The 22,931-nt window shown below is 36.8% G+C and overlaps 1 protein-coding gene across 1 annotated transcript in view; it reads right to left on the minus strand.

Annotated features, from left to right (window-relative positions):
* UNC5C (unc-5 netrin receptor C) overlaps window positions 1-22,931 on the minus strand; it is a 397,259-nt gene that overhangs the window by 14,862 nt on the left and 359,466 nt on the right. Inside the window, exons 12-15 of the mRNA XM_058193417.1 lie at window positions 21,058-21,226; window positions 14,086-14,319; window positions 6,486-6,635; window positions 4,248-4,412 (exon numbers count right to left, since the gene is read on the minus strand). Coding sequence (XP_058049400.1) covers window positions 4,248-4,412; window positions 6,486-6,635; window positions 14,086-14,319; window positions 21,058-21,226 — 718 coding nt within the window. The remainder of the gene's footprint in view (window positions 1-4,247; window positions 4,413-6,485; window positions 6,636-14,085; window positions 14,320-21,057; window positions 21,227-22,931) is intronic.

The raw sequence follows: 22,931 nt of genomic DNA on the forward strand, positions 1-22,931 counted from the left end.
TAAGTCTAAGTGCTACAATACTATTGCTAAATAAAATCTCAACAGAAGTCAGGAGATAGGATAGATGATCAGATGAAAATTAATTTAACTTTGTGATCTGACCATATCAAATCAAACTTGATTGCATTCAAACTTGATTGCAGAAAATATGACTTCTGCAACAGAGTTGTTAATCTTGGAACTCATTACCTGACTCCATAGTCTCTACTCAAAATCCCAAAATCTTCAACCAAAAACTGTCTACTATTGACCTCACCCCTTTCCTAAGAGGACTATAAGGGGCGTGTACTTCAAAAGTGCCTACCGTTCCTGTCCTATTGTTCCCTTTATTATATCTAATTAATATAGCTAATGCATATTCTTTACTTATATATATATATATATATATATATATATTTCATAATATGTTTTTTACTTTTGACAATGTTTATGTATACCGTTATGACAAAATTAAATTTAAAAAAATCTTAAGCTTAACACCACCTAATAGGGCCTTCTGAAGAATTAATTCTCATCATACTTAATAATTAGACCCACCTTTTTCATAAATTTTCTAATATTTACACCAATACTTTGAGAATGCCTATATGATCAGATTTGATTAGTTATTACTTTAAAATAATTCATAATAACTTTTAACTTCTTAGACTTTTCTAGCTTGAGGATTTGTTTCAGTTACACTGATTTCAAACTTGTAAGTTTCAAGAATTATATTCATTGGTTAGAATTTTAATACATTTAAATATACCCATCAAGGTCATTGGTCACCGGACCAGAAAATGGATTTTAAAAATATAACTAAAGGTGTAAATCCATAAAATCCGTGGGACAATAATGAAATGAGTTGGAAAATGGTGGCTCATTATTTCTGGTTTTTACCAAAAGTCCACTTGACAAGAGAGATAATTGCAGATGACTAAAAATTATGTGATTTATGATGGATGGGATGGGATGGGATGGGATGGGATGGGATGGGATGGGATGGGATGGGATGGGATAGAATAGAATAGAATACTTTATTGGCCAAGTATGATTGGTCACACAAAGAATTTGTCTTTGGTGCAGAACTCTCAGTGTACATACAAACAACAAAGTAATATAATTAAGATACCAAAAGGAGAAAATAGTAGAAAAGATAAGAAGTATAATAGTAATACATACATACTACATGGGTAAATCTCCTTAGACATAGGAGGACAGTACTGTGGTAATTAGGTGTTTAGCAGAGTGATGGCTCAAGGGAAAAAAACCATCTTTGTGTCTAGTATTTTGACATGCAACACCCAATAGCGGCATCCTGAGGGAAGGAGTTGAAACAGTTTATGTCCAGGATGTGAGGGGTCTGTAGATATTTTCTCAGTTCTCATTCTGACCAGTGCAGCATACAAGTTCTAAATGGAAGGCAGGCTGGTTACAGTTATTTTCTCTGCAGTCCTAACTATCCATTGAAGTCTGTATGTGTCCTGTTTGGTTGCTGTACCAAACCAGACAGTTAGAGAAGTACAAATGACCGACTCAACAATTCCTCTGTAGAACCGTATCAACATCTCCTGGGGCAGTCTGAACTTTCTGAGTTGACACAGGAAGAACATTCTTTGTTGTGCCTTTTTAACTATGGTTCTAATGTTAGGTACCTGTTTCAAATCCTGGCAGATTATAGAACCTAGAAAACCTGAATGTCTCTACTATTGATACTGTGTTGTTTAATATTGTAAGAAGTGGTAGAACATTAGGTCTCGTCCTAAAATCCACTATCGTCGCTACAATTTTCAGTGTAAGGATTGGCAAGCACATTTGTTTCATTCATACAATTAAATACATGCTTTCTAAAAAAAGACGCGCCACTAGGTATGTCATTCTGGGTGGCTTCACATACTTGTGAGAAATTTGTGATATGGCTCTTGGGTGTTTCTATTCCTCCTTGATGACAAGGAAGAAAAAAGCTACTTCCCTATTCCTCATTTCCCTTCCAATCAATACTTTGCACTATCATAACTTTTAGATATGGTGTCATCTGCTGCTACACAACCCTTATCAGCATTTTTCCCAGCCGCCGCTGCATATAGAAGCTTATACTGCAACAGAACCATGAAATAAACCTTACTAAATCTCACATAAAGTCTTTACACTGATGCCACTGTCCCCTTTGAGGAAAATAATACCCACAAAGGGGGGATTTTCTTAATCTTTTCATTTGTTTCTCTGTCTGATCCACTTTTTTTTTTAATCCACGAGCACTTGCAGACAGAGGCAGCATTTATCAGAAGGACCACTGGGCCTTTCCCTATCCTGAATTTCTGTTCCTCCGGTTGTTGCTGGAGTTGTGCAGTTATTGAATGACACAGACCTGCTGGGCTCAGAAATAAAAACACCATCCAAAGCCAGCAGGAGTGGAGCTGTGTGGCACAGAGATATGGCCAGCAGAACGAAACTGATGGCTGGTTGCTATGGCGCTGAGACACCAAGATCATGCCTTATTAATGTCAGTGAGGTCTTTCATTGGAGTTGTTTTTAACTGAAAAGGCTAGTGAAAGCCAGAAAGAGAGTGCCAATTCTGCCACTGCATGAAGCAGAAGGAAGGCCAAGGAAGTGATTTTAAGGCTAGCACTTCATTCTGGGAGATAGAAATGAAGAGGAAAGGTTTTGGCCTAATCGTTTTTTGTCTCCAATTGTATAGCAATGATGGCAGGACTTAAAACACTTTCAAAATAAAATTACATTTTAATAAGGGTCGCCCTGCTTTTAACCCATTTATGTTCCTAGGCAGCCAAAAGATCTATTCCACTGCTCAGGTTCGAGTCTGAATTAAAATTCCCAAAACAAATTTAATTATCCATGGTCAACTTAACACTATGGCATTTTTTTATTGATTATGCTAGTGTGCAGTCAGATCTGCATAAGATAAATCTGAATTGCAATAGTGGCGAATAGTGGCAAATCTGAATGTTACCCTACTATGGATAACAGTGACCAAGGCCATCTCTGTTGTGCCTGTGGAGCTGCCGAAGGAGCATTGAGCGTGCTCAGGCAATCTGATTGGTTTATTTCCGCATCTCTTCAGGTGGGAAAATTGGGGCTTCGCTATTGGTTGTTGTTTTTGACAGCTCAGTATTTTAAGAGCTGTCAACTCTTTTCTAATGTTGATTCTGTTCTGGAGTTGCCTCGTTGTCAATAAATGGTTTGTGTTACAAGCCGTTTCCTCATTCATGCCAACCCTCGCTGAGATTATAATACTGGCGACGAGGGTGGGATGTTAGTTGGCTTAAGTCAAATCCTGGTAGACGAGGGGACACTGAGAAAAAATATATTCCTCAAACACCCTGCAGCTATTATATATTATATAGGAGAGGCTGCAACTAGCAAAAATTGCTGTGTATCAGAAATGCCAATGGAACATCTAAATCTAACATCTCAGTTGTTCTGAAAACTAGGCCCTTCATGGGAAAAGTGAAGTTATATTACAGAACAACCAATAAACAACTGTCTTTTAGCCTTAGACAAACCCTTGTTTCTATCTTGCCAATTATTATCTTTCCGTTTCTTATGTGTTCATTACATAAAAGCATTTCCAGACAAAGTCATCCTTCTGTCATGTTGCTTGATGGTTTTATTTCATTGACTTCAATGAAACAATAACACACGTCAATCCTAGTTAGTCAACTCAAGTACTTTTGCATACTCTCAGTTTCTATGCTATTTCTTTGACCTTTAGCAGGGGTGAAATGCTCCCGGTTCGGACCAGATCGCCCAATCTGATAGCGATGGCGGCAGGTGGTTTGGAGAACCGGTAGCAAAAATCCCTGCCCGCCTTCCAGCTGAGCCGCACGATCATCAGAGGTTTGGGGTTTTTTTTACTTTTAAAAGCATTTTTTCTTTGGCTGAAAAATTGCTTTTAAAAGTAAAAAAAAGCTTCTGATGATCGCGTGGCTCAGCTGGAATAGTCAGAACCCTTTAAAAGCTTTTAAAAGGCTCCTCTGGCAATTCAAGCTGAGTTGCCTGATCATCAGAGTCTTTTAAAAGCAGTTTTTACAACCTCTTTGGCTGAAGAGGTTGTAGAAAAAATGCTTTTAAAAGTTAAAAAAAAAGTTGGCCATGCCCACCCTGTCACATTACCACCCGCACCAAGCCATGCCCACAGAACCAGTAGTAATAAATTTTACATTTCACTCCTTATCTGTAGACAATGAATATCTTCTTCTGAGGATTCACCCAGTTGTGAGAAAAGTGAGAGTGGAGGGATGTCTCACCTCAGACACCACACAGTTGAGTTGGAATATCTGTCCCTCTCCTTCCACCTGCCGTATGCAGAGTTTGCATACCAACTCCAGCGTGTTCAGGCTGAACCTTTCCAGGGTGAAGGTACAATGCAAATTTCTTTGACATCCACTCCAGATATGGTAAAAGGGAATTTCCTGAAGAAGAAATAACAGCGATAATAAAAAATGAATTTCTGATTTTTCACTTAGTCAAAACTATGTTGGATGTAAATCTCACGTGACTAGGTTAATGTAATAATTGATGAAATATAGTTAAGAGTAGAATGGAAAGAAATAAAAGAGAAATAGTTCCATAACAAAATGCATAATTAAGGTAAGTATATATTTAACACGTTTGTTCTCCAGACAAATATGCTCCAGAATTTTATCCGTAGCCTGGGAATTCTGGGAATAGAAATCCCAATTCTTTCAAATGGTATCTGAGAGTCTAAAACAAGAAAAAAATTCTAATTTAAATTTAATTTAATGCCAAATGACTGAGATTTAGAATAGAATAGAATAGAATAGAATAGAATAGAATTTTTTATTGGCCAAGTGTGATTGGACACACAAGGAATTTGTCTTGGTGCATATGCTCTCAGTGTACATAAAAGAAAAGATACGTTCATCAAGAATCATAAGGTTCAACACTTAATGATAGTCATAGGGTACAAATAAGCAATCAGGAAACAACATCAATATAAATCATAAGGATACAAGCAATAAGGTTACAGTCATAAGTGGAAGGAGATGGGTGGTAGGAATGATGAGAAGATTAATAGTAAATTAATTAGTAAATAGTTTGACAGTGTTGAGGGAATTATTTGTTTAGCAGAGTGATGGTGTTCGGGAAAAATGTTCTTGTGTGTAGTTGTTCTGGTGTGCAGTGCTCTGTAGCGTCGTTTTGAGGGTAGGAGTTGAAACAGTTTGTGTAACTGATGCTTATTGAATTCCCACCACTTCGTTTTTATGTAAATTCCTAAAGAGATTTCTATCGTTATATAATATTTGCATTATAAAAAAGAGGTTAATTCTTGGAATTAACAGCAATGAAGCTGGGCAGGCAGGTAGATGTATTCTAGCTATTTATTTAATTTATAGCTGTTTCATTTATTGTTAAAAAATTATTTCATATACAATCATTTTCTATACTATCAAACATTTCTCCATTGTTTCTGTAATCATATAAATCATCAACTGCAAATTTTATTTATTTATTTCTACCCTGCCTTATTATTTTATAAGTAATGCAAGGCAGCAAGTATATATTATACTCCTTCTGTTTTCCCCATTACAAGAAACCTTGTTATGCAAGGTAGTTTGGGCTAAGACAGTGATTGGTGCAAAGTCACCCATCTGGCTTTTATGGCTAAAGTGGGACTAGAACTCACAGTCTCCCAGTTTATAGGCCAGCATTCTAACCACTCACCAGACTGGCTCTCTAACCTAACAGTAATGTTAAAGATCTGTGGAAAGGTGATGGTATACCTTTCAATAATTATTCTGAGGACAACACATAAGAATAGTTCTGAACTAGGCCAAGAGACATTTTGCTTCTCATTAGCCGACTATATGTTGGGATACTTGCATATAGGAGTCTGGGTCTGAAGTACTCTCAAACAACAGATAATAGTGAGCCATCAAGATTAATAGTACTTGGTAGATCTGTCTTCTATTGGTTTTCCCTATTCATTTTTAAAATAAAAGTACCTAAGTTAGTGGCCTTCATGACATCTTGTGGTAATGACATCCGCAGGTTAATTACAGTATACATGGGTCAGTCATACAGTCTATTAACCCACTAGTTCTTTTTCCCATACGGCTCACAACCCCTTAGTGTGCATATGAAGTTAGCGATACTTTTGCCTCAATATGCATCACTTTACACTTACTTAAATGAAACAGATCTGCTGTTAGGTTGACCCTTCACCCAGTTTAAAAAGATCCCATTGCTATCTGGTTGATATCCTCAGCGAACTGTTTACTGTGTATTCCTTATCAAGATCCTTTATGAGCATTTAAAAAAAGAAACCCCAATACACTTGCCAACAATGCAGAGAGAATCATTTAACCAAACAATGTAGCAGCAGGTGTTAAACATTCTTTTATCCTTCTCAAGTATTCAGCAATTTCAGAAATCCTTTTATTCCCATTTGACTTTGAAATACTGGAGGATGCTTAATATTGCAAGAGGGCTGATGAATTCTCATAGAATTTGGCAATTCTTACCTGGTATTTTGCTAGTAGTTTACTCTTCCATAGGGAATGAGTAATATCATGAATAGATAAGCGAAGATTATGAGTGCTACCCTTAAAATGTAAAGCCTTTGGGTCCTCCAATAATTGTCCACCCATTTGCCTCTCCAACTGCAGCACTTCCTGAATATTGGATGAAAGACAAAATACATTTAGCATGGTATTAAAAGAGTCATTGATAACATATAAATTAAAACAAAGTTGTGCACCTGGTCTGTTTTGTGAAGCTCAAGATCACATAAATTAGTCATTCATTCATTCATTCATTCATTCATTCATTCATTCATTCATTCACTCACTCACTCACTCACTCACTCACTCACTCACTCACTCATTCATCATTTTTTATAGCACCCACTAAGCCAAGTGACTTTGGGTGGCTTACAATTCTATAACATTTTAAAAAAATATTAAAACAATAAAAATACTCAGAAAATAAATTCATACAAACAGCAGCAGTGATGATTAATCAACTAATAGTAAAACCAAGTAAGGGGGCCCTAAATAAATTTGGAGTTCCAAGCCCAGCTAAATAAATAACTTTTTAAAGCCTTGCAAAATGTCAATAGGGTTGGAGCCATTCTAATCTCTGAGGGGAGATTCTCTAAGAGCTGCAGCAGAAAAAGCCCATCAGCTGTATTGCTGAAATATCCACCAGAATTACCCACCAATTGTATCTCTGAAACAATGTTATTAGCTACTGTACTCTGTTTTATAGATGAAAGGAGATTTGAACCAGGGGTGGGTTCCAATTTTTTTTACTACTGGTTCTGTGGGTGTGGCTTATTTGGTGGGTGTGGCTTGGTGGTCATGTGACTGAGTGGGCGTGGCCAACTTGAAGTCACTCAGGGCAAGGTGGGGCGGCACCTTGCTGTGAGTGACATCAAGTTGGCCATGCCCACTCAGTCACATTACCAATGCTGCAGAGACAGGGCAATTTCTCCCGGGGGACAGCCAGAGCTTCGCCGCCTCCTCTTCCTCAGAGGAGCTGCCTCCAAGTCCTTCCAAAGGGACACATACACACACACACAAACACAACACAACTGACTCTCTCTCTCACACACACAAAATGCCACATACAGTTTTGTTAGATTTTGTGTGTTTGTGTAGTTAGAGTGAAACACTACAGAAACACACCAAATCTCAGAAAGCAGCACAAATATTTTATTTTATTATTTTATTTTATTTATATTTTTTAGATCAGGAGTCTCCAACCTTAGTAACTTTAAGGTTTGTGGACTTCAATTCCCAGAGTTCCTCAGCCAGCAAAGCAGTTGCTGACTGAGGAGATGGATTCTAGGCAGGCAGATTTAGTTGCTAGCTGATGTAACTGATGTAAAGCATGGCTTTGCCAGCCCGAAAGGAGCAGTAATTAGGTAAGTAAGGAGGGGGCGATTGGGTGGGCAAGAGGAATTTTTTTTTTAAAAGGCTCCTCTGACGATTTCAGCTGAAGTTGCCTAATAGCAGCCCAGAAGCTCTTAACTCAGCTGGGATCGCCAGAGGAGCCTTTTAAAACCTTTTGTTTTAACAATCTCTTCGGCTGAAGAGGTTGTTAAAAAAACTTTTAAAGGGTTCTGATGATCCCTGCTCAGCGATGCGATCATCAGAGAGGTTTTTTTAACTTTTAAAAGTCTTTTTTTGGCTGAAGAAAAGATTCTTTTAAAAGTAAAAAACGAAAACAAAGCTCTGATGATCGGGAAACCGGTTCGGGGGCTTGGCCAGCCAGCCATTACTACCAGTTCTCCGAACACCAGCAGATTTTTACTACCGGCTCTACAGAACCGGAGTGAACTGGAAGCAACCCACCACTGATTTGAACTCAGATCTCATTGCTCTAAATGTTGTGTCACTGCACAGATCTGTTGTGTCACTGCATAGTTGTGTTCATTTTTATCTGGCTGTGCTCTGTCTTGCTAGTTCAACACTTTCCTTCACTGTGAGTAGTCTCAAATATTGACAGTTGTAACTTTTGGTGAAATCTAATGAGAGCAATACATTCCAGTATTGCTGACAGTATTCTTTCAGATAAATGCCTAATAATGTCCCACTTTTCTGCTCTGGGTAAATTAGGGAGATACTAGAGTAAGGGATTCCTGGCAGATAGATGGGGAAGAAATGGAGGTAGTGACAGATTTTATTTTCCTGGGCTCCAAGATCACCGCAGATGGGTATTGCAGCCAAGAAATTAAAAGACGTTTGCTTCTGGGGAGGAAATCTATGGCAAATCTAGATAGCGTACTAAAAAGCAGAGACATCACCCTGCCAACAAAAGTGCATATAGTCAAGGCTATGGTTTTCCCAGTTGCAATATATGGCTGTGAAAGTTGGACCATAAGGAAGGCTGAGCGCCAAAGAATTGAGGCCTTTGAACTATGGTGCTGGAGAAGACTCCTGTGAGTCCCATGGACTGCAAGGCAATCAAACTGGTCAGTCCTAGCGATCAACCCTGACTACTCTTTAGAAGGCCAGATTCTGAAGATGAAACTGAAATACTTTGGCTACCTAATGAGAAGGAAGGACACACTGGAGACGAACCTAATGCTGGGAAAGATTGAGGGCAAAAGAAGAAGGGGATGACAGAGAATGAGGTGGCTGGATGGAGTCACTGAAGCAGTCGATGTGAGCTTAAATGGTCTCCGGGGAATGCTAGAGGGCAGGAAGACCTGGAGGAACGTTGTCCATGGGGTCGCGATGAGTCATACATAACTTCACAACTAACAGCAACAAATTCTGATTCAAACAGGAAATACCTGATAGGATTTTGCAAATTGATCCCCAAATCAAAATCAATGTCATTTTTATTTGAATGTTCATTAGCAGAGGGATCTTTTTTCTGTACAAGGCTGAACTTCTTACATCACCAGTGATAATCCAAAGCAGAGGAAGACTCCCTTCCTTCCTACTAAAATCATAATTAGAGGAGCAATGCTGCACTTCATAAATGAAGGTAAAAAGGGACTTTAGGGCACATACGTAACACCTGCTGTCACATCTCCTGGAACCAAACTCATCTTTGGTCCTGGAAAATGTAACCATTTCAGAGACTTCCAGATAGGTGCTAGATGAGCATCTCCACATGCAGTCCTATTAATTCATTGATTGGATTTTATAAAGCACATCCACAGTGTCCACCCCCAGATGTATGCACGCACAGTCCACATATAAAAGAAAGGAAAATATGTCTTTTCTTCAACATACAAGATCATGATGATGTTCATGCTTACGAACTATTTAGCATAACTGAGAAGGCTGTTGTCTCCAACTAACCTGACAATTCTTAAAGTCAAAATGGTGTTTGCATTTAAATGACCGGGGGTGGGGGTGGGGATGGCTAATTAGAAAGCTTTTAGAATTACACCCTGCCAGTCAGTTTTAGCTTATTCCAAGAACACCTTAATTATCTTGTGAAGATGCCTAAAAACCAAAGCAACAATAATAATTTGATTGCTATCAATGTTAATTACACCCAAATTATATTCCCGAGTTGTGAGAAGAAAAATTCGCTGCATCTCCTTATGGTAGTTCACTGATATATTCCTCAGGCAGACTCTTACTGTGGTGCATAATTAAGATTCACTTAAATGGGAAAATTTAAAAACATTGTGATCATTCTTATCTAGTAATCCTAGTCAAAGTTTCAAAGCAATTCAGTACAAGCTTGAAAGGTGGATATGGATAGACAGTATTTCTAGTTTCATGTTACAAGCAACGGAATGTACATTTTAAGGTTTTCCTTGCTTTTTCTTCCCCTAAACTTGGAAAATTTGACAGTAGGGATTTTTTTTCTGAGTGAATAAGGGAATAGATCACAGAAAGAATAAAGTATTTTCTTGGTTAATGAATTGGATTACATGTAGGAAGAATTAGATTCAAATCCCGTTTGAACCATCAACGCTGAATAAGTAACACTATTAATAATTATGTAATAATAATAAGCAATTTTACTTGGAATAGCTTGCATTCTGAGACAATACCTTTACATTGCCAATACTGTATCTGCCTATCCCAGTGTCAGGCTCAATTAAAATGCAAAATTCCATGTCCATTCTGAACATCTGGCTGACCATGTGATCAACATAACAACAATAATAGTACTTTTTCTTTTCTTTTCCTTTCTTTCTTTCCCTCCCTCCCTCCCTCCCTCCCTTCCTCTTTCTTTTTACTAAAGTTCAAAACAATTTTAGCATGTTTCAACTTACTCAAAAGAAACATGTAGTGTTATAAGATTCAAAGGGCTGATTTAATCTGAATGCCTTGCAGTGTTTGTATGGTGCTGCCTTGTTATTTTTTTGTCAAGACACATGTTTGACATAAAACTAGTATAAGTAGGCAATTGTACTGCTAACTTCTTTTGAGACACCTATCCTTACTTTCATCTAGTGTTGCAGTACTAAAAACAGCTATAAATGGACCTGCTGTTTGGATACACGTTTATGGAAGTTTGCTTGAAGATCTCCTTGGTGCTATGCACAACACTCCTGGAATGTACTATGACTTGCCAAATGTTTCATAATGCTTCTGTTGTCCTGCCTGGTCAAATGTATGATAAAGTATGATGGCAGCTTTTATGCTGCTCAGCTCCAGGATAAGGCTATATAAGTAAGCTTTGGATTTATTTAATCAGACTGGAGTACTTTAACTTGTATATTATTATACAGTATACTCTTTGTATATTAATGAATACAAAATTAAAAAAAAATAGGATGCGTATCTATGTTAAGTACCTGAATTCCTAAAAACCATTTGGCTCCGTGGAAAACCCTAAAACTTTGGAACAGCTTCACAGACTTTCTTGCATAAGCCAGCAGCTTAGTTGCCTCTATTACTAATTCCCAGAAGACATTTGTTTGCATATAAAAAGTCTAGAGAGTACGAGAAAACGCCTACCGATTCTGTGGGCCAAAATGGGCAGATAAGAAAAAATAATTTATCTTTGGGAGACTAAAACCTTGACACTGCTTAGAACTTAATCCCCTTTTAATGAGTTTGAGATGCAAGCAGTAATATTCTAATGAATAAATGCAGTCATTTTCTAACCGTTAGATACTGCCCAAAGAAACCACATGTGGTTCAGAAAAGTTTTGCCAGCAATGTATTCCATTGCTACAGGCAGATAATTGTTTGTAAAAGTTTAAGATTGTATGGTACTATCAGGTTTGATCTATTGTTTCTATTCAAACAGGGGCTGTACGTTTTTGAAATACTATAAAGTCCTAAAATTGCCAACACCTTACAACAGGATTTTTAAAAAGCAATTTCCTTTGCCTTTAAACATGTATATGACTGGTTTTTATTGTTCTGTGGAGTCTTTGTTGGTCTCTGAGTTTGGTTGTCTGCCTGCACGCATTTCATTATCTCACTAGATAACATCATAATGAAAGCACCAAGGACTACGTATCTAATACTGAATTACAGATATTCTCTTCTATTTTACAGTTGTATCAAACGTTTCCTTGTTATGTTTAAAACAATTGCAGAAGTCAGACCATTACCCATTAAGAAGCACATCCCGACCACTGTATTAACTGAGAGACACAATGTTTGCAGGTGTCCTATAACAGTGTACTACTACCACTATTACTAATGGTGCAATAGTAATAACAACAGTAATAATTTGTTCTATTCTATAAAAGGCATTGCCAATGGCAGCTGGAGTCACATGGATTTGCAAACAATTCAGTTTTAGGAAGACTTTATGGATATATTTACTAAACCCTTAGGTAAACCCGTTCAGAAAAATTCACTCAATAGAAAACCTACAAATAAAGACTCAGATTTCAAAAATACGGTGCTTAATGATGAAGATTATAACTACACCCATAGATCCCAACTACGAAAGAGGTGACAAGCTGTATCTGGTGAGCCATGGTGGCGCAGTGGTTAGAGTGAAGTACTTCAGGCTACTTCTGCTGCCTGCTGGTTGCCTGCAATTTGGCAGATCGAATCTCACCAGGCTCAAGGTTGACTCAGCCTTCCACCCTTCTGAGGTGGGTAAAATGAAGTCCCAAATTGTTGGGAGCAATAAGCTGACTCTGTAAACCGCTTAGAGAAGGCTGTAAAGCACTGTAGTGGTATGTAAGTCTAAGTGCTATTGCTATATCTTGTTGTGGAAACCCTGCTGTAATTAATTGAATTCACATGAATGGATAAGATTGTGTGTAGGAATACAGAAAGCACCAATGTTGGATCACTTATGTTGCAAATTCTCAGTGCAAACACTGCAGACAAAGTTATCTAACTAAGCAATACAACAGCAGGCATTGCATTAACAACCCTGGAAGTTCTTTCATCATTATAAAGTATTTACAAAGAGGCATTTATATGTTTTATTCCTCTGGGGAGCTAGCACTTTGCGTCAAAAATACATGAACAAGCAATTAAATTTTTGAGCACCTTATGGCCTTTTACTAATGCAAATATTGTGGAATCCAGATTACATGGCAGGTAAACAAAAGAATAAGGCATTCTGTGAAAAGGATTAGCTTATAATGTGAGGGAAATAACGATGAAAAGGTCATTGTTACATTTTAATCTGCATTTTTTTTGTCTTACTTATGCCCATCTTTTTTTTATAAAACAGATTGGTGGACATTTGCAAGCAAGCAAAGGTAAAGTCCAAAAGTAAATATTAAAGCAATCATCATGTCCTTTTAATGACCCCATAATCCCAGTGTTTACTGGCTGGATGCCCTCCCTGTCACCAATGTTTTGTTTTTTTAATTTGCATTTATATCCCGCCCTTCTCCGAAGACTCAGTGCGGCTTACACTATGTTAGCAATATGTGGGATATTCTTTGAAATGTGGATTTACAGATGGCTGTTATGTATAAACTGGGTTAACAAAATCACAAATGAGGAGGTGATAAGCCACCTGGGAAAGCAAAGGGAAAACATCAAAGCCATTAAAAAGCGAAAGTTAGAATATTTTGGACATGTGATGCGACACCCATCAAAATACGGTATCCTTCACTTAATCCTCCAGGGAAAGATTGAAGGCAGAAGAAGAACATCATGGTTTCAAAACCTAAGGGACTGGTTTGGACAAAACTCAGCAACACTTTTTTATGCGGCTGTAGACATAAATAGGATTACCAACATGATCGCCCATGAACCCACAGACTCCTGATTGTGAGGTGAGAGCTCCACCTCTAAGCCACTGCACTACTCAGTAAATATTAAAACAATGCTGTAATAATAATAATAATAATAATAATAATAATAATAATAATAATAATAATGATGATGATGATAGCAATAGCACTTAGAATTATATACCGCTTCACAGCCCTATCTAATCAGTTTACAGAGTCAGCATATTGCCCCCAACAATCTGGGTCCTCATTTTACTGACCTTGGAAAGATGGAAAGCTGAGTCAACCTTGAGCCTGGTGAGATTCAAACCGCCAAATTGCAGTCAGCCGGCAGTCAGCAGAAGTAACCTGCAGTACTGCATTCTAATCATTGTGCCACCACGGCTCTTGGTGGCAAGATATAGTAATAATAAGAGTAATAGCAATGACAAGAAATGGAGGATGAAAGAGACAGCATGATGATTATAAAAAATGAAAATTACTTTGAGGGCATCTTGGGTGTCATCCAGACAGTAGACACGGATGTTGTATTCCAAGGATGAGCAGATCAATGGCCCAAATATGGCCAACTTCAGACGTTTTGTGGCTGCTTTGGTGACTGATTGCCCTACTAAGGCATAGGTGCTAAGAGTTTCTGTGAGTATATGGCATGCCTCTGGATCCAACTGGATATAACATGGAGTAGTGAAGTTTTCTTCTCCAACTGCTACGACATCCTGAAAAGATCAAAGATAGTTGAATAAGAACAATTTAAAGGCTTGGACAATGTTGACATCAGTACATATTATTCAGGCAATAGTATTGCTTTTCCAGTTACAATACCATGGATACATTTAAAATATTTGGAGAAATCTGAGAGTAATTTATATCAAGCAAAGTGTATTTCAAGAAATAGAATTCAAATAAATCAGAGATATATCCTAGCTTTCAAAATACTTGCTCACTTATTTACACTATATATGACTATTATTTATTTAATATGTTTTACTAATATTTCAAGTATGGGTGGCCCCAACTTATTTTGATTTTCAGAAGCAAATTAAATTACTGTATGTTTCCAGCAGTTAACCCTTTTCCATGCAAGGATTCAAATCCAAAGTTTTAATAAAAGCATACCTGCATATTTCATTAAAGAGAAATATTCCCTCAATAAGTTACAAATGTATCATGATATATCATGATATATACATTACAAATACATAATATATAAATATATAATAATTTTAACATGAGACATATAAAGATGGAAATTGGCATTTGCCAAGAATGGTGTAGCCCTGATATACATCAGGGCTGTCAAACTCCTGGCCCATGGATTGGATGTGTCACATGCTGGCCATGCCCATGCCTGATTTAGCAAAGGGGAAAAAAGTCCTGATATCCCGATACGTCAGGTGAAGCTGCTGTGATGCAGTGAATTTGACACCCCTGATATACATCTGAACAAATATGAATGAGGACAATGGGCAAAAATTAGACGGAAAAAGAAAAACAGCTACAATTAGAGGTTCAGCATTAGCTCATATAAAAGATAGCTTCAAATATTAGAAAGATACTTCCCATCTTGATTAAAGACCTTAAAGGAAGGCAAACTGGTTAGAGAGTCTGGAAATATAGATACCAAAGACAGCTACCATATGCAGCGATAATGGGAAAGATCACTGAAATATCAAATTCATGAACATTCCATTGCCTCAAAGTAAGGTACTAGTAATCTTGATCTTATAAATGAATCATTAGATTCAATGATTCCTGAACTGGGGAAACATTTAAAATTCCTTTGTTGAGGATAATAAGGTGATATTGAATGTATGCAAAGTGACACCATCCTTCCTGAGGAATAGGAAGAAACAGATAATCAGTAATGAGATCTTACCAACCATTGCTGGCCAAGCTATAAAACAATTGCGTTGGCACGTTCAAAATTCATCTGCCTTGAGGAGTTCTCAATAGAAGGAAAGAAAATCAGAATGGCATTCAGAATAGGGAGAGAATAAGCATATAGATGTCAAACCTTACAGTGCAAGAAGAGTTGAGAGTTCACTTATGAGTTGGGAGTCTGATTGGGAGTCCACCAACGCTTTGGGAAATTTGGGGCTAAAATACGTCTCAATTGTTTGTTTGGTGTGGTTTCTGCTATTTAATTCTGCCAGTTAATCTGAAGGACTGAAAAGGGGGAATTGACAACTCATAACAGTGAAGATAGAGGCCTACTGTTAAATCCTCCTATCTTTAGAATGACTCAGGTTATTTAGACAGGCCCTTGGTATATATTGAAGAAAGTATAGTAAATATAGTAAAGAAAGGGCAAGTGGACAAGTTTGAAGTGGGGTCTAGAAGAGAAATGGAGGTAGAGTTAAATGCATCATCAGTTTATTATTATTATTTATTATTATTTTATTAGATTTATAAACCGCCCTTCTCCCGAAGGACTCAGGGCGGTGTACAGCCAAAGTAAAAAAGAAACAATGTACAGTTAAAATAAATTTAAAAAACTTATTATACAGTGTGGCCGAAATTAAAATAGTTAAAAATCTAAAAGACCCCAAATTAAACTAAAAAAAATTTAAAATTTAAAACTCGACAATTTAAGAAAGCCCCGCACGAACAAACATATATGTTTTCAGTTCGCGGCGAAAAGTCCGAAGGTCAGGTATTTGACGTAAACCAGGGGGAAGTTCATTCCAAAGAGTAGGGCCCCCCACAGAGAAGGATCTTCCCCTGGGGGCCGCCAGCCGACATTGTCTGGCGGACGGCACCCTGAGAAGGCCCTCTCTGTGCGAGCGTACGGGTCGGTTTAGAGCAGGGGTGTCCAAACTTGGTCCCTTTAAGACTTGTGGACTTCAACTCCCAGAGTCCCTCAGCCAGCAAAGCTGGCTGAGGAACTCTGGGAATTGAAGTCCACAAGTCTTAAAGGGACCAAGTTTGGACACCCCTGGTTTAGAGATTTTGTGTTGTCACAAGATATTTAAGTCCAGCCCCACCCCCACCCCCGAATTCTGTTGACCTTTATTTAGTGTCAATTTGTTGCTGGGTTCTAAGCTGGCAAAAAAGAAGGAGTGTGAGAACTGGGTTTTCAGACAGATAAAATATTGAATAGCTGCCTCCAAAACAATCATAGGTACAGCTTGTCTCTCTTTGACAAAAGAGACAAGAAAGAGTGAAAAAAGCAAAAAAAACAAAGCCATCCCTGATTAGGGATGTTAGTTAGTTGAGCTCTAACAGATTGCTGACCTCTCTGATGATGACACTGGGGACCAAGGAGATGAAAGCTATCATGATCAGTAATGCTTTAAGGATGTCTAGACCCAACCACATCAGTCACAAGAGAGACACTCCCATAACTTGTCTATAACTGAAATCAAAATATCTCTAGGTCAAAATAAGGCAACATTGGCAACAGCAAAATTCATTTGCAGTGGGTACTGAATATGCCATCACACGCAAGTGTACTTATGAAAATGTGCTTTCATTGCTTCAAACCCTTCAGTTAGGTAGGAGGCATGAAAAACAGCCCATATGAGAATATCTTCATCTTCCTGTTTGTCTTCTATAGAAGAGGAATATAGAGAAGGACAAACAGAAGGAGAAAATATACAAAAGAAACTTTCCTATCTTGTTGCTTGTGTAGCACTTGAAAAGGAACAGAGGAAGAAATAGGAACATCTCTTAAACATATACAGTGGGACCACTGTACTCTTCTGTTTTGAAGAGTACTTGCCTGAAACTAAATGCAGGTATAACACCCAAGTGGGTGTTGAATACAGGGCACAAAGAGGAATAAGACATGGTGTCAGAAGCTTGTTCAAGATTGCATGCTCACATGTACAACAATAGATTGAACTAAAATAATGAGTACATATAACCGAATTCTGACTACATCGGCAAGAGTTTTCCTAGGTTTGATGTTTGATAACCTGGAAATAAAATGTGGATCCTTATTTTTATATATTTAATTTTTGATTTCTTCAGAGCAAAGCGTTCCGAATGGTTTACAAGAATATTCAATGATGAAATCAAAGGTGTAGAAAATAACGGAACATCATGTACAGGATAAAAGTTAATAGCATGGGGAAACCTCAAAGGGAAAACATGACATGAATCTTAATTTGATCAAAAGCAAGAAAAAATAAACAGAAAACAGTCTACCAAACAGAGCTCCCTGGGCAGGATGACAGTACTATGAAGTCTCTAAATGTAATTTACATATATCTTACTTTAGAAAGTAAAAGTATTTCACAAAAACACTGCTCAGTGCAAACAGAGAAATGATCATGACTCCTTAACTGGGCCCAGAAACTGATAATCAATGCAAGCAGGAAGCATTAGATATTCTTAAATACAAGGTCTTCTAAGATCAGTATAATACATATCTTATCACAGAACTACAGTTTTTGAAAGAGATTTTAGGACATTCCCTACTGTCAAATCTCCATACAAGAAGCAAGAAATAAAGAACCTATTGTAAAAATTTACCTGACAAGATTTGATCACTTGTCAAGATACCCTCAGTCAACAAGTGATCAGTTTATGTATGTTGAGTGTGTATGCACGTACACACATACTTTAGTTTATCTTCTGTTTTTCTGTATGTACAGTTCTCAAGGTGGCTAACAACATTAAAAATAACATGGAAATACAAGATAAAACAACTCCACATATACCATAGTAATATCCTTCATATTCAGAGGGGCATCTATAAAGATCTTATGTGACGCAAAGAATGGCTACTCCAGTGAGAATTTAGGTTCTCAATTTTGTAAGTTTAGTTTCTAGACAGTGAATAAAACAAGCTGTTTATTTTACAAGTCCGTTGTTTTATATTCTGAACATTAATGGAATATTCCACGAAGCAAATATTTCAATATAAAACCAGCATATTAAAGCCTAGACATGATTTTAGAATTGAAGTATCTGGTGTTTTATTCAGTTCCTATTGCTACCGTATACAAGTAGCAAACAATTCAAATTATTATGTCAAGTGCATTTTATAAAACGTAATTATACAAAAAAAAGAAAAAGAAAGGACAGCTTTTCGACAGAATTGTAACACCTATGTTTTCCTATTTTCATATCAATATGCCACCTATCAGGAGTAAATCTAAAAGAAACGGTATGTGTTTCTTTATCAAATAAGTACAATATTAATCAAGCATGACCCCAAACCAGTGGTGGGTTTCAACATTTTTTGCTACCGGTTCTGTGGGTGTGACTTGGTGGGCATGGCATGGCATGGCTTGGTGGGCATGGCTTGGTGGGTGTAGCAGGGGAAGGATACTGCAAAATCTTCATTCCGTCCCCAATCCAGGTGAAGGTTACTACAAAATCCCCATTTCCTCCCGATCAGCTGGGACTTGGGAGGCAGAGAATAGATGGGGGTGGGGCCAGTCAGAATTTTTACTACTGGTTCTCCAAACCACTCAAACTTTCCATTACCGGTTCTCCAGAACTGGTCAGAACCTGCTGAAACCCACCTCTGCCCCAAACTAAAAGTGAAACAATGCTGACTACTTTAGCGAAGGTACAGATTTATTAGCAGGTGCCTACTGCAAAGCAATGTATAGGTTATGGTCCTCAACTTATAATAGTTCATTTAGTGATTGTTTGAAATTACAACACTACTGAAAAAAAAAGGATTTGTGACCACTTTGCACACATTCCAGCATCCCCATGGTCACATGATCAAAATTCAGATGCATGGCAGCCGACACATATTTATGATGGTTGCAGTGTCCTGGGGTCATGTGATCAACTTTTGTGATCTTCTGAGAAGCAATGGGGAAGCCAGATTCACTTAAAACTATGTTACTAATTTAACAACTCCAGTGCATTCACTTAATGACTGTGGTAAGAAGGGCCATAAAATGGGGCAAAATTCACTTAATAACTGTCTTGCTTAGCAATACAAATATTGGCTCAATTGTGGCCATAAATTAAAGACTACCTATATTCTTTAATACAAAACCTGTTTCTAACCACTTAGCACCACTGAGTAGATAAAAGTTATTAATACCATAAAACTGGACTGAAGAGATTTTTTTTTTAAAAAAAGCCCATCATACTTGGAACTCCGTTGCCTCCAACAAGACCTAAGTTTAACTCACAGAATCATCTATTGTAATGTCCTTCCTGTTAAAGACTACTTCAGCTTTAATTGCAATAATACAAGAGCAACTAATAGATTTAAACTAAATGTCAACCGCTTTAATCTAGATTGCAGAAAATATGACTTCTGTAACAGAATCATCAGTGCTTGGAATACTTTACCTGACTCTGTGGTCTCTTCTCATAATCCTAAAAGCTTTAACCAAAAACTTTCTACTATTGACCTCACCCCATTCCTAAGAGGACCATAAGGGGCGTGCATAAGCGCACAAACGTGCCTACCATTCCTGTCCTATTGTTTTTCTTTTCTTCTTCCTATATATATATATGCTTATACCTCCTAATATTTACTCATATATGTGTTTATATGCTATATAATCTTTTTGTATTATACCTACATATATTGTTGTGACAAAATAAATAAATAAATAAATAAATCATACCTTATCTTTTTTTCCAGTGACTTTCAAGTACAAAGTTAATGTTAGATTATAAAAAAAGATAAAAATATTTCAAGTAATCATAAATTATAGCGCACTTAAATTAAGATGGAAATGTCGGCACTAAATGTGTCTCTTTTACATCTGTGTTATTGATAGAGAAAGTCTAAAGAAGAACTGTTTTAATACTTGGTTGAATGTGATTACTGTATTTTGTTTGATCAGGTTTTATCTCTGGGACTATATAAAATGTTCAAGTTCATAAAAGGCTGTAGTATTCATATGAATATCATTACATTCCTCTTCAATCTTTCCACATCAAGATGGAAGAATCAAATGTATATGGAGTATAACTAGATACCTCCCATTTCTCCTTCATGCTTTTAAGAGTTTATGAATTAAGAAAAGGGCTTAAAATGACCAAAGGTGTTCCAGAAAAAAAAGAAAAGAAAAGAAAAGAGAAGAAAGAAAGAAAGGAAGGAAGGAAGGAAGGAAGGAAGAAAGAAATGTTCCAAGCTCTACCAACTTCTGATAAACAATTAGAATTTTTTAAAAACCCATTTATCTATCTGAAATCTGGTTAATACTGATGGCGTTAATTCTTATTTGATATTCTTGACATAAATCATACTTTCTTCCCCTAACATACCAAACAATTTTAGTATCAAAAATAATAGAATATACTATCTACTATTCTTTGGAATTTAGCTCTTCCCTTAATACAGTATCCTGCCAAGATGTAAGTATTACAACTCAGAATTACTCCATGGAAATTGCAGTCCCAACACTTGGTTGGGAAATGTGAATGAAATGATTAAAAACTGGCAACGATACATTTCAAGAAAATATATTTTAATGGATATTTGATCAGACAATGTGAACCATGCAGGCAAAGGGCAAGAACCTCACCTCCCATTGTCCCTGGGCTGCTTGGTTCTTCAACTGAATTTTCCAGTCTTCTGTGTTTGCTTCTGCACAGTGGTGCATTGTTAGAATGACAGGCCGAGTTAGTAATGCTCCTGGAGGCCCGCAGCTCACTACAGGAGTCAAAAGGGTTTGACAATCTTCTACTGGTGGCCTGAATGGATTATAAAGGAAGAAGAAAATATATATTCATCAGGTATCATTGAAACTGATTCATTTTAAACCCTGTTATTGTTTATCCCTGAATTGATATCAAAGTGAAGTTTGGCATTATTTATTATTTAAACAATAATGTATCAACAATTATTTGTGCTTAAAATCACTGCAAAAGAATAAGAAAGAAAAGCAGAAAAAACAGAGGGAAAATAACTCTCAAATTATGGCAGGCAATATCTATGATAGATACCGATATCTATTGGTAAAAAAAATCAATTAAAGAGTGCGCTGCTATACATTCTATAGATTTGCAATAGTAATTCCTCTGTATTTTATTTATTTATCCTTGAAAATGACATTACTTTCAACATATAGATACAAGAATTCATGTAACATCTTGTTCCTTGAGGATAATATAGGAACATATAGTGTGAGCTGAAAGGGAAATGTTGGACTCAAGACAATCTATTGAAACTAAATGCAGAATAATTCAGGATTAACACAACAATTTTCGTCCTAATTTTTTTTACAGTTTATGCTGAGATTAAAAAGAAAAATAAGGTGTTATAACACATCGATTTTTGTTTTGTTCTTTTATGGCTTGTCCTTGTTTAATGTTGTTCATTTTTCACTTTCATTTTGAGTTACTGTATTGTACTGATGTTTTGGTTTTTTTTACAGTTTATGCTGAAATTAAAAATAAAAATAAGAAGTGGTGTTATAACTCATCAAAGTCATCATGATTTTTTCAGTTTTTTCTCCTTTCCTCCCAGCACATTCACTCTTCCTTATATATTAGTTTTGCAATTTGTTCTTTGTCTCTATAGATGGCCAAACATCTCAAACTATTACTGGTAACCAGCTCTATATTAAATCTAGAATGCAATCATTATTAGTGATCCACAGACTACTTATTATCTTTTCAATAGTATTTGTCCATTTTAGAGGGCTTTCTAAAATAATAAAAATATTAATGGATCTCAGCACAGATCCAAGTGCTGAGTCAATATGCAGTGAGAGATTAATGTATATGGAGATGTGAGCAAATTAAAATCTTCATCAAATCAGAATTTCCCTTGTCTCTGAATTTATCTCCAAATGCATTGATATGATTTAAAGGGAAGGGAGGAAAGGAAACTGCTTTTTATCCGGAAATTCCTTGCTATCATACTCTAGAAACAATAGCTCAAGATGACTACATCCCGAAATTATTGTTCTAACTTTTGGAGAAGTAGTATGGCAAGCAAAAGACAGAATTTCCCCATACTTCATAAATGTTTTACCAAGGTATATCAATACATTCCTTTGCTCTAATTTCTCCCATTTCTGTAATGCACCTGTACGTGCGCGTGTACGCACACACACAGAGACACATGTAACTATAAAATCACTTGATTTTCTGTCAAACATAACATTCCAAAGAACAACTATGTTTGTTCTTTGACAAATTAATTTTCAGATTCACACTTGCTACAGTTTACGAACAGTCTATCGAATATTCATTGCAAATCATTCAGATTGTCAGTCCACAAAATAGCAAACGCTACATGGAAAAGTACAGGTACATTTGTTTCTACAACCAACACATCTCTAATGTCACAAGAACAATTGCTTATATATTGACAAAAATACATCATAAAGCAAGGAGACATGACAAATCCTTGTCTTACTCTTTGTGCTGAACAGTTTCTTAAGCATTTTCA

This window comes from Ahaetulla prasina, chromosome 8 (assembly GCF_028640845.1).
Source record: "Ahaetulla prasina isolate Xishuangbanna chromosome 8, ASM2864084v1, whole genome shotgun sequence".
Classification (NCBI taxonomy): domain Eukaryota; kingdom Metazoa; phylum Chordata; class Lepidosauria; order Squamata; family Colubridae; genus Ahaetulla; species Ahaetulla prasina.